We start from the raw sequence: 13048 nt of genomic DNA on the forward strand, positions 1-13048 counted from the left end.
GGGTCAGGTGGCACGCCGCCCGTGGGACTTAAGATCCTACCCAAAGGGTACAATTCTAAAAGAAATGCAGAAGTAGAGGGGCCTGGGTGTTTTTGTGCATAAATCATTGAAGGTGATAGGACAGGTTGAGAAATTATACTGAACCCTGCATTTTATATATAGGGGCACAGAGCACAAAAGCAAGTAATGAACCTTCATAAAACACTGGTTCAGCCTCAACAGGAAGGATGTGACAATTTTAGATAGAGTGCAGAAAAAAGTTACAAGAATGGTTCCGACGATGGGAGACTTCAGTATGTGAATTGATTTGCGAAGCTGGGCTGTTCCCCTTGGAGAGGAGGTGGTTAAGAGGAGATTTGTTAGATGCGTTCAAAGTCATGATGGACCTGGAGAGCATAAATGGAGAGAAACTGTTCCCATTGGAAGAAGATCAAGAATCCTAAGGTGATAAACAAAAGAACCAGAGGTGACATGAGAAAAAACTTCTGTATGGTTTGGAATCAGAATGCACTGCCTGAGAATGTGGTGGAGACAGATTCAATTGAGGTTTTCAAAAGGGAACTGGATAATTATTTGAAGAGAAAAGATTTTACTGAGCTACAGGGAAAAGGTTGAGGAATGGGACTAGCTGAGTTGCTGTTGCAGACAACTGACACAAAGACAATGTACTGACTGGGCTCCTTCTGTGCTGTAACCATTCTATGATTCTAGTATAGATACATTCAAGGAAGTTGATAAACACATGGGGAAGAAAGAAGCTGAAGGTTACCCTGATAGTGTGATCAAGAAGGGTGAGAGGAGGCTTGTGTGGAACATAAACCCAACATAAATGGAGTAGGCCAAATAGCTGTTCCCGTGCTGTAAATGCCATGTAAAGTTGCCAGGAGGGAATACAAACAGTGTACCTCAAATCCTCAGGCCATCAATGCTAACGAATTAATGTAAATCACTCTCGCTTCTCACCCTCTCTTCCCCCCACACACACTCTCCTCCCCCAACACTCTCTCTCTCCTCCCCACACCTCACCCTCTCTCTCCCCCACCCCTTCATACTCTCTCTCCTCCCATTCCCTCATTCTCTCTGTCTCTAGTCGCTCAATTACTCAGACACCAGTGGCACCACTGTTTCCCTGAGCCATGCACCACTGTTCTGGCTGCCTCGCCTGAGCCCCACACTGCTGTCCTGGCTGCCTCGCCTGAGCACTGCACCACCTCTCTGGCTGCCTCGCCTAGGCACCACACCGTCATTCCTACTGCCTCACCTGTGCCCCATACTGCTGCTCCGGCTGCCTCGCCTGTGGCCTGTACTGCCACTCCAGTTGCCTCGCCTATGCCCGGTACTGCCACTCCGAGAGCCTCGCCTGTGCCCCGTACAGCCGCTCCAACTGCCTCTCCTGGGCCCAGTTCTGGCGCTCCGGCTGCTTCGCCTGGGCCCTGCACTGCCGCTCCAGCTGCCTCGACTGGGCCCCGTACTGCCGCTCCAGCTGCCTCGCCTAGGACACATACTGCTGCTCCGGCTGCCTCGCCTAGGACCCATACTGTCGCTCCGGCTGCCTCGACTGAGCCCCGTACTGCCGCTCCGGCTGCCTCGCCTAGGCCCCGTACTGTCGCTCCGCTGCCTCGCCTAGACCCCGTACTGCCGCTCCAGCTGCCTTGACTGAGTCCCGTACTGCCGCACCAGCTGCCTCGCCTAGGCCCCATACTGCCACTCCAGCTGCCTTGCCTGGGCTCCACACCGTTGTTCCTACTGCCTCACCTGGGCCCCATACTGCCGCTCCGGCTGCCTCAAATGGGCTCCGCATTGCCACTCCAGCTGCCTCCCCTGGGTCTGGTACTGCTGCTTCCGTCTGCCTCGCCTAGGCCCACACTGTCGTTCCAGCTGCCTCCCCTGGGACCCGCACTGCCGCTCCAGCTGCCCCCCTGGGCCTTGTACTGCCACTCCGGCTGCCTCACCTGTGTCCCCACTGCCACTCCAGCTGCCTCCCCTGGGCCCCACACCGCCAGCCCCGCTGCCACGCCTGCGCCCCGCACTGCCACTCCAGCTGCCTCGCATTCCGGGCCCTGAAATTTACCTTCAATACTCACCTTCCCACTCTTTGCTGCTCGTCCAACAATAGGCTGGTTTCTCTCTAATTTGCTGTTGATAAGCTTACTAGTGCAGAGAGGAACAAGTCTGTGATTGGATCTGAGCAGCTTTACAGCATTTTTCAAGTCAGTCACTTGAATGTCCAGTTTTAGTGGGCCTCATTGAGTTTACAAGTCTGCTTGAAATTGAAGGTGTTTGAGTGGCGCTCCGATGCGCTTTGGGCAGCACTACAACACTGATGTGTAGGACAAAATTACACCATCAAATTTATTTACAAGTAAAGTAATATCCAGAAGCAAAGACAATCATAGTAGTTACACAATGTAACTAGAATCACCTCCAAAGGTATTTTTTCTTTAGTTGACTCAGTCTCTGGAGTGGAAAATTCCGCCCTAAATACTGAAACGGCACACGGGCACACATTCACTCTCTGCAGCCCAGGACTTGTCGTGGCAAGCAGCAGAATGGCCCCCAGAAGAGACAAGCTGTGCACCGAAGCTCAGCGACAAGAGACTGGCAACACTCCTCCAGGCAGTCGAGGACCAGCAGGAGGTCCCCACCCCCACCCCACACCACCCCATAATGGGACCTGAAGGTCCACCAACATCACCACCAAGGTTGAAAGGAGGTCACCAGTGTGGTTAGTGCCTGCGGCCCTCAGATGAGAATCTCTCCAGTGCAGAAAAGAGGATGAATAATCTCATCCACTCCGCCAGAGTAAGTCAACCTTCTCCTCATTCTCAATTCACACTCTCATAAGGGTTACAGTCCACAGGGATCTCACACAAAGGACATCACCACTAATTCTCTCAAACACACTTTTACATCTTCATCTCTTGTCACATTCTGCACAAGTCACATCTTCAACCTATACACAGGTCCACTCAGCACATGTAGCAGTCAGGCATGCTTATCATCTGCTTTGGCATCCATCCTGCTCACAGTCAGTCTGTCTGTCTTTATGCAGCTCAAGATCACCCACAACAATAATGAAAGAACCCAGACAGGAGGGGGAATGCCAGAGCTCAGGCCAATCACCCGCTTTGAAGAGCAGGCAGCAGAGATGGTTGGCGAGGACAGGCAAGATTGGCATCTCCCAACATGCCAGTGAGGCCCCATCCACTAGTCTTCGCTCATCCTCCAAAACTGTGAGTGCTCTTTAACATAGGTGACAATCCAGCCAATCACTATTTATCTCTTCTCTCTATTACTCCTCGCCAACAGGGAAAGGAAGAGACACACCCGCAGCCAGCCCATCAGCCCCAGCCCCAAGACCACCTCGGGTAAGGATCCTGAGGACCCACTGAATGGTAGAGCCGTCACTGCATTTACCTGCACTCTCCACCAGCACAGAGACACACACCTCGATGGGACCTAACTTTAGAGCAAACTCGGAGTCACCATCTGGTCAGCACAGGACAGTTTATGGTCCACAGCAGGCGGAGGCAGTGACAGCCAAGGTCTCCCTCGCTCAGAGGACTTTTGGAGGCTAGGCTCCTGCTGAGTCCGAATCTGATGACAAGCCTCTGGTATTGACCCTCAGAGATGTTGGAGCCTTTGGTGGCATTCATGCGAGAAGCCATGATTGATGATTGTCCTCCTTGAGGCGCCTTGCAACACTGCCATGTGTGCACTGAGGTTTGCAGTGCTGCTCCTGCCTGTTGAAGGTTGCCGTAACCAGTGAAATGTTCGCGCGATGCTTGAAAATACTGCACAATGTCTAATTTCTTCACAGTGAGTGCTGGTGGAGTTCTTATCCTGTAACAGAATGGCCACATGCTCCAAAGGCTGCCTAGCTTCTAAGGATGAGGCAAGGTTGTGACTACTCATTCCGAGATTGATGTCCTTCATTGAGATGCTGAGGATAGCAAAGAAGGTGTTGCTTTGCAATGGAGGGAACAGGTGAAAGAGGCTCATATGAGTTAGTCGTCTTCATTGTCTTGGAACCTTGTGGCTATCTCCTCATTGAATGTGCAGCTCTTCCATCTCTCCACCTGGCAACTCAACCCCCCTTTGGAGTGCCAGTTTATATAGAGTGCAGCAAACCACAATGATGCGGGGCACCCTCTGGGAATAATACTGGAGAGCGCCACCTGACTGGTCCAGACATCTGAAATGCATCTTCAGCATTCCAATGGTCTGCTCAAGCAAGGAGCATAATGTCAAATGAGCAGCATTTTACCTCTCCTCTGAAGCCAGTGAACGTAGCGTCATTAGCCTGGTGTAGCCTTTGACACCGATTAGCCAACCCTGAATGCTCTGTGGAATTGGTCTTTCCACTTCAGCTTCTGGGTCTTCATGGTGCCCGACTGGCCCATGTTCCTCAGGTCAAAGGCTCTTCCCTTTGCCCTGCCTGATGGCACAGGCCCTTCTTCTCCTCTTCAGTTGCACGAGAACCAAGAAAAAAGCAACGTTATCTGCTGTCTCCATTGTGTACTCCTCCTCGTCTCTGTGGAAAAACTGAACAGACTCATGATTGAACATTATCTTGCAATGATCATCATCCATCGTCAAGCTATGGGTCATTGTGATGCCCTTGGAGTGCCCTCATTCCCGGCATTCCATCCCCAGATCCTCCAATAGAATTGTAGCACAGCCATAAGGATCACTGGAAGATGAGTTCCCCCCAAAAGCCCAGGCATGACAGCACTTTCAGAAAGTGGGCTGGATCTGGGTGAGTACAGCCAGGCACTATCACCGCAGTCAGGGCACTATCAGGCTGCCTCCTTTGGAGCAGACTAGAGCCCAGCCTTGCACTAATGTAATGACTGTAATCACTGAGCTGTGTAAAGCCTGAACCTCTCAGTGCGATGTGTAGAGGTCTTCTGAGCATTTTACTTATGAACTTTAGTCGTGGCCCCTTTACAGTTGGATGCTTCTAGCCTTTGTGCATTCCTATGAGAGGGACAAATGGTCATTCAAACACAATCAACATGTGGCCCCAAGCCGTGATGGATTCTCGCAACAATACACACCATGAGTTAATTTACCTAAATCCTTCAATTGGCATTTGAGTCATCCTAAAATGTTTCGGCTGAGCCTTGATCTTCAGGTCCTAAAGCAGAAATTATTAGGGTGCCTTTTAATCAGCCCAAAAGTACAGCAGTCCACACCTTCCACAAGCTCTCAGACCTCTCCCCTGGATATTCTTATCTCTAGGTTATTTTTCAACTGCGTCATGCCATTGGCTGTCGAAATATTGTTGCTCCACTTTTATTATGAGACCAGCTTCCAACACCCCACCAGCCCCGACTCCCATCACTGTCCAAGTTCCTCCTATTGTCCTAGAAGATCATCATATGCAAGATCTCCTCACTCCGATCACTCTCCTGCCTCCCCCTCTAACCCTGGAGCCCATCATAATTATTGTAGATATCCCTGTCCTCCCACTAAGCTGTTTTCTGTGGATGTCCCAATGCCTCATGTCAACTTCACCCCTCCCCACCTTGAGGCCCTAAGCACAGTGGCCTACCGAGACCAGTCCTATGAGACAATCAAGTGCACCCCCTCTTACTTACCAGTTTCCATTTACAGGCTGCAGATGCCTTCCCTGACTGTGACTGTGCCATCTGTGACCCATCAAGTCACCAAACCCCAGGACCCAAATATGTGAGGGACTGACTGATCCCTGCACACTATGCTGTGCACGAGTGACACAACACGGACAAACCCTCCCCTCCCTGGACTGGGACCTAGACATATGTGCCAGGCACAGCCTTGTAGCATGGTGCACAGTGCCCCAGGACTGCCTCTGCTTTCTGGCCCCAACTACATGGTGCGCATTGACCCAGGACTGCCTCAGACTTATGCCCCCTCTTCCTTTCACCAGCCCCTCACCAGTCATGTGTCCCTGTCCAGCTCTTCCCTTCTGTGCTCCAGTCAACAATACCCCCCCAGTCATGTGTCTCAGTCCGCCCCTTCCAACCTATTTTATACCCCACCCCCTACAGTCAAGCGTGCAGCTTGCAGCCCCTTCCCATCCCGCTGGCCTTGCCTGAGCAGCCTTGGTATGGAGTTGGAGCAGCTGTGGACGCTTTGAAAGGTAAGCAACCACTGCGCATACAAACTTTGAATTCATGAGTGAAGTGCAGTTTGCCAGGTGCATGCCAGTAACATCCGGTCATGATTCCCAATGGTCCAATTAGCCACCGGCACTGCCATCGGATTTGAAATGGAAGCATGATTCCAGCGAATTGGGTTTTATAATGAGTATTTATGAAATGCAAAGACATGCAAGTGCGACACGGCACGGTGAGCAACCTGACCCGCCATGAAAGCTGGGAGGGAAAAAAAAAATCACAATCCTTTTTCACGCCAGCAGAAAACTGAATTTTGGCCGCACTGTGAATTTTCTGGTCCGGCTGCCAAGATACTGGCCGCCGGCAGGGCCGGAAAATCCAGCCCATAGTCTGAATTTACTTTTTCTCTCTTGGCGTGCATGAAAGCTGCACGTTTAGCATTGGTGCAATGCAGTTTGTATTCAAACAGATGTTAAGTTGGCAGTGTGGAGTCAGAGTCACAGCTCAGACCTAATTTCAAAGTGAAGGACTTAGGGTCCCATCATATCTATGTGACAACACATGGAATGCAAACATACTGCTGTATCAACTTGGCTTGCCAAATGCTGAGATGATGTGTTGGATCCTGTGGACACTTTGGTCAGGATTCTGTCAGGCCAACAGGGGTCTCGTCCACAGGTCGGAGTGCCGGCGGGGAACTCCCGCCACTTCAGTGGGGGAGACCCCAGAATCAAATTGGTTAGCACTGGCCCTTCCCCAAGATTAAGATCCCTGGTGGCGAAAGCCTCAACCGCAGAGGGATGTTGGATAATCAGCAGCTGGCAGCTCCTTAGTGGGAAGGCTGGCAGCTGGCAGCAATGCACCTACCACAGATTGAGGATGATCAAAGGTGAGTGAAGGTGAAATGGGACGTTGGTCGGCCTTCTGAGGATTCAAGGGAGCCATGTGGCCCGGCATTTATTCCCTGAGCCACCACTAAATTGTGTGTGTTCAGGGATAGCGGGTGTCAATTGGCTCATTAATCATTAAAGCTTCCGGGAATGCAGTGTCACTCCCTTCTATCCTCCGATTTAATCACGTCAGGTTTTGCTGCCACCAGGAGACGGACATGGGGCCTCTCCCATGATTAAGTGGGTCCAATCGCCATGTTTCCTGCTGCAGTGGGCTGTTTTAAATTCAGCCCTTTGTATTCTAGCCTGAACTTAATTTATTTTGTTTCCAAAACATTAACATTTCAGTAAAATACCTGTTGGAAGACAGTTCTGCCCATACAATTACCCAGGCATCTGCAGAGCTCTATCCTAAACATTTAGTTTCCAGCCACGCAGGAGTCAAGCAATGTTAACAGAGTTCTACCTGGCTGGAGTCCACACTGCAGCTACTGATCTCCAACCAAACAAATTGGATGCGAAGTGGGTGAAACATTTCCCAAAAATCCTTTCTTATCCCAGCAGATTTAATTTACAAGGTAAAGTAGAGATTGAAATATTACAAGGCAGTTGTGGAATTATATGTGTGTGTCCTCTGCAGTAAAAGATGACCTTTTGAAGGTACATAGATAATATGCGCCACAGCAAAAGACGCATTAAAGGGCAATGAAATTCTTCTCCCAGTGATGTTTACAACTAACAGCTGGAAAGCACAACCAGATTCAACGGGGTTTAAAAGAAATCAGCATTTGATATTCAATAACTCTATGATAAATTAACTAACTTAGCACCAGCAGCTACTGCAGCCTTGATCCAGACACACCATCTGTAGGACCCATTATAATTGTCACAAGGAAATGCTTAAGGGTGCCACAATTTTGAAACGATTAGTAAAATATACATGGCTCACAGGAAAAATCATCTATTTGGCATCACACTTATGTCCTCTAATAAAGCTATTTTGTGGCCACACTTCATGAAAATATGCCTCTTTGAGAAGGGGCTTGAAGAAAAACAAGGTGAAATTTCAATGGTCAAAAATTTTAGAAACATCATAAGCATCAATAACTAGACAAGAAAGAATGTCCACAGTGAGAAACAATCCACAGCCTCAAGGGTGGAGTGTGCTCTTCTAATCAAATGGAACAGAAAAGGTCACATTGTCAACGATCCACAACAAAACCGTCTGTCACCTTACAGATTATGCACTTTGCTCAGGACAGCTCCAATTTAGTGTAGGTAGATGCCAAGAATAAAGAAACGGGTTATTTTGACATGTTTCATGATAAAAAAAACATTTACATTAAAGCATATGTTCATTAATTCTTATTCCATATAAATTCTGCACCTTGAAGAGTGCTAGTTATAACAGGAGATTATGTCAAATCTCAAGTACAGAACATTCATCTTCAATTCCCCAAATTACACAAGTGTGAAATTTTGCATAATTTAATCTAGCAGACTTTAGTTTAACTCCAAATGAGTTTAAGAAAACTATATCTCAATAATACTTTTGTGACTGCTGAAATTTTCATTTCCCACCTCTGGCCTCAGCTTCAGTTTCAGGTCACCAGCTCTACTCTGAACTACCCAGGATGTTTGGCTTCCAATGCTATATCAGCTTCAAGTCTCCTGCCATAAACCAACCTCAAGCCTTTGGCTGTGTTAACACTCCCCTAGTTGTAGCCCACCACGACTAGCTGGTAATCTGGCATTAAAGTTTCTGATTTATTATATTGTATAAATTACAATTAATATTTTTATAAAGTTTTTTGCATGCTATAGATTTTATATTAAAAATACATTATATAAATCTTATTTACTATTTTAATTATATAGATCAAAATTAATAAGATATTAGGGTTTGCATTATATTAAAACAACGTATAAATAATATCAAATATTAAATATGTTATTAGTGTACTTTCAGGAAATTAACTTAGGTCTTCATTGGTTTTGGGAATACAACAGATCAACTTATAACCTCACAAATCTGCTCTAGCTCTCTGTAGTGTCTTACCCCCTGTCCAGCTCCATTTCCAGTTGTTACCACCTAACCAGCCCTCTGAAAATGAGCACCTGCAACCTGTTCACTCTATAGCTTAAATATGATTATTCTCTGACTTACTAGCTCCTTCATTTCTCTGTACTTTGCAAAAGACATTCCCTCTCTCCTATTATAACACCTCCTCCTCACTGCATCTCTGCTACTGCCAATTAAAGATTCCTAAGAAATAGCAAAATACTGTGGAAGCTGGAAATCTGAAACAAAAGCAAAAATTGCTGGAAAAACTCAGCAGGTTTGACAGCATCTGTGGAGAGGAAGACAGAGTTAACATTTCGAGTCTTTATGCCTCTTCATCAGAACTAAAAAGAAATAGAAATGTAATGTTTTAAGGTGGGTGGGACAGGTGGAGCTGGATAGAGGGTCAGTGATATGTGGAGGCAAACAAAAGATTGCCAAAGATGTCATAAACAAATTAAAGATTCCTTACTGGCCTCGGCACTTCACGGTACTGCATTTTCCTCTATCGAGTACACCTTTACCATCTTATACCATTCTGTGAATTCTAGAGAACCTTAGTAAAATCTAGGAAATTCAGGCTGAAAGCACAAAACTGAAAACTAAAAGATTTGAAAAGGCAACAGTTACAGAACTGCTGTGAAACACAAAGCTAATGTAAATCTAATTGAATGGCTATACATAAAGCAAGACTATACACAGTATTCTTTATTTGCTCAGATCTCATCAGAATTACTTGTGTGATAAATAAAATCCATTAACCATAAACAATGAATGTTACATGTGAAATATCTGAGCATGTCATAATAAAGGTTGTTAATGATAGTTCACTGATCATTGAGAGGACAGATTAGTCTGCAAGAATGGATCCTGCTTTCATCAATTTCTATTCATCTTCCAACACTGTTCCACCTGTCAATATGTATCAAGAATTTCATTAAATATAATGAAAACCTAGAAACCACAGACTCTCACAACTTGGCTCAGTTTGCCCCATGTTGAATAGGATTCTCAGAAAAGGTGCAAGTCTTATTGTGCTTAAAACAAAACACTTTCACTTCAAGTAAACTGACACTTCAATATCTCTTACATAAGGTGCATGAACCATAGTTCAGCCTGAGAAAATAAACAAAGTCCTCACGCTAATCATTTTGAATGGCTCCAAATACAGTCTGAAAGTTCACTTTCTGAACTGATAAGGAACAAAACCTTGCATGTCCACTGGAAGAACCTATTGCACAGTTTAAAAGGTCTATGATTTTCAGTAGGATGCTCCCTAATCTGCATTGTTATTTTGGGATGATTTACCCACATACCTTTTGCGGCTTCTTTGCTTTGACTTGAAGCTACTTTTAGATTTTTTTTTGTGGTGGGATTATCGAACCATCTACCTAGATAATTGATGTGCTCTGCATTTGGCATAAATGTTATACATTATTGTTTGATTTTTGAAAAAAAAGACAAACAAAATGTTATTCAAAAATATCCAGCTGGGTAGCTGGTGGCAGTTAGTAAGAATATGAAACACTACTGATGGAATTATTGGACGCTAGAGAAACTTTTGCACCTGAGTGACCTTGAGGCTTTTGAAAGATTGCTTTGTACTGAAGTTATGCTTCCGCACGATGACTGAAACAAATGGACATTATGTTAAACAGCTGTCATCACTATGTCTATTCTGTTTTAAGATACTGATACGGGGAACTTGAGCAGTCATTCTAACAATGCGACAAAAATACCAAAACTGCTACCAATTAAACATTAATCTCAGATAAATCCTTTCTGCATAGATGTGTGCTTTATTCTCGGGGCCGAAGTATTTCTGCAAAAGGCAAACCCAATTGTGTAGCTTGTTTGAACCAACCACTGTCCCCCACAGCAGTCAAGTACAAGTGCATCTATTTTGCTCGGTTGGCCACTGCAGTAAGCACATTGAGCGATCCTTTCCTATCTTGTCCATGGTGCTGAATATCGAACCATGAAACGCACCCAATTTCCTTCACTCCGCTGGACAAGCCATTATAGATCTTCGCTATAAAAAGATTACATAATAAACAGTGAAGCACGCAGTGTGATTAAATCGACATCGTGAAAAGCCATCAGACAAACGGAATAACCTGCAAGAAATGAAAGCGTATCAGTTCCACTGAACAGGATTAAAAGCTAGCTGGCATTCAGTGATAGAACTGAGCGTCAAATTGAATCACTGGGAAATGTAGCAGCGAATTTAAATGCCATGTACTTGACAATGAACAGGCGTGCGCCACCCTAGGTTAGCTTTCCATGAATTCGTCTGAATTCCTCCTTCTTACCAACCTTACCTTCTCTGTCACACAGTTGTATGGCCTCCAAACTGCTGATATTTTTCAGCATGTCGTCGCATGGGCTGGTCGGGCTACTGAGACTGTGGGCAAGATGTGCATCCATTTTGCAGTTTTACGAGGATTTGGTTTTTTTTGTTCTCCGCCTTCACCTTGAGTGTCGGGCTGGAATCGCTCGGGCGCTTTCACTGGCGAGAAAGGGGAACAGCGTCAGCTCCAGACTCAACTATTCCAGCTCACTGCGAAGGGGAGAGAGAAAGCACAGCCATCAGCAATGCCTACAGCAAAAACAAAACACTGCCAGAGCTACACAAACTAATAGCGCGGCTTCACCTAAACCTCATCCAGCTGCCCCAGTTTAAATCCATCGCCTTCCTGGATATTTGACATTTCCAGCCCAACTGCTCCAACAGCCTGACCTGCTTTGGAAATGCCCGCAAGTTCCCCTTACAAAGGGCACATCTTTTCCAGCGCCAGATCATTTATGAGGCATTCACATTCACCTCGTGTTGGCAGTGCCCGATCATACTGGCACTCAGAGAAAGAAACTTCCAGAAACTGGCTGACTGGCAGCAACCTCTTCTTCACCGGGCTTCCCAGACCAACTCTCAGTCCCTCTCCCAACTTCAATATCAGTCTTGCTTCCTCTCTCCCCTTCGATCCCAGTGTCTCGCTCTCCCTCTCTCTCTTTCAATCCAGTGTCTCTCCCTCCCTCTCCTTCAATCCTGTTTCTCTCCCTCTCTCTCTTTCAATCCAGTGTCTCTCCCTATCTCTCCTTCAATCCTGTTTCTCTCCCTCTCTCTCTTTCAATCCAGTGTCTCTCCCTCTCTCTCCTTCAATCCTGTTTCTCTCCCTCTCCTTCTATCCTGTTTCTTTCCCTCTCTTTCCTTCGAAACAGTGTCTCTCCCCCTCTCTCCTTCAATCCAGTGTCTCTCCCTCTCCTTCAATCCCAGTGTCTCTCCCTCTCCTTCAATCGTTTCTCTCCCTCTCTCTCCTTCAGTCCTAGTGTCTCTCCCTCTCTCCTTCAATCCCAGTGTCTCTCCCTCTCCTTCAATCGTTTCTCTCCCTCTCTCTCCTTCAGTCCTAGTGTCTCTCCCTCTCTCCTTCAATCCCAGTGTCTCTCCCTCTCTCCTGCAATCCCAGTGTCTCTCCCTCTCTCCTTCAATCCCAGTGTCTCTCCCTCTCTCCTGCAATCCCAGTGTCTCTCCCTCTCTCCTTCAATCCCAGTGTCTCTCCCTCTCTCCTGCAATCCCAGTGTCTCTCCCTCTCTCCTTCAATCCCAGTGTCTCTCCCTCTCCCACTCAATCCCAGCGTCTTTCTCTCCTACTGTCTCCCTCTCTCCCCCTTCAATCCGTGCCTCTCAGGTGCCTTTCAGGTGTTTATTTCCACGCACCACCCCTGGTGTTTTATGACCCCTCCCCAGCATTTTATTCTCCTCCCCGGTGTTTTATTCCCCCAGCCTTCCAGTGTTTTATTTCCTCCCCGGCTGTGTTTCATTCCCCCACACGGGGTTTTATTTTCCGCCCCCCCCAACCCCCGCCTCCGGTGTTTTCATTCCCCCCAGCAGTGTTTTATTCCACCACCTCCCTTTGGTGTTTTTGCCCCCCACCCCAGGTGTTTTATTCCTCCCCTCACATTCACCCTCCCCCATTTATTCCACCTGTCCAGGTC

General features: G+C 46.9%; 1 protein-coding gene across 1 annotated transcript in view; it reads right to left on the reverse strand.

Moving 5' to 3' along the window:
- Positions 1-11483, reverse strand: part of phyhiplb (phytanoyl-CoA 2-hydroxylase interacting protein-like b) — a 56502-nt gene extending 45019 nt beyond the window's left edge. The window contains exon 1 of the mRNA XM_041209051.1: positions 11378-11483. Within this exon, the coding sequence (XP_041064985.1) occupies positions 11378-11483 (106 nt within the window). The remainder of the gene's footprint in view (positions 1-11377) is intronic.
- Positions 11484-13048: the final 1565 nt, after the last annotated feature.

This window comes from Carcharodon carcharias, chromosome 17 (assembly GCF_017639515.1).
Source record: "Carcharodon carcharias isolate sCarCar2 chromosome 17, sCarCar2.pri, whole genome shotgun sequence".
Taxonomy (NCBI): Eukaryota; Metazoa; Chordata; class Chondrichthyes; order Lamniformes; family Lamnidae; genus Carcharodon; species Carcharodon carcharias.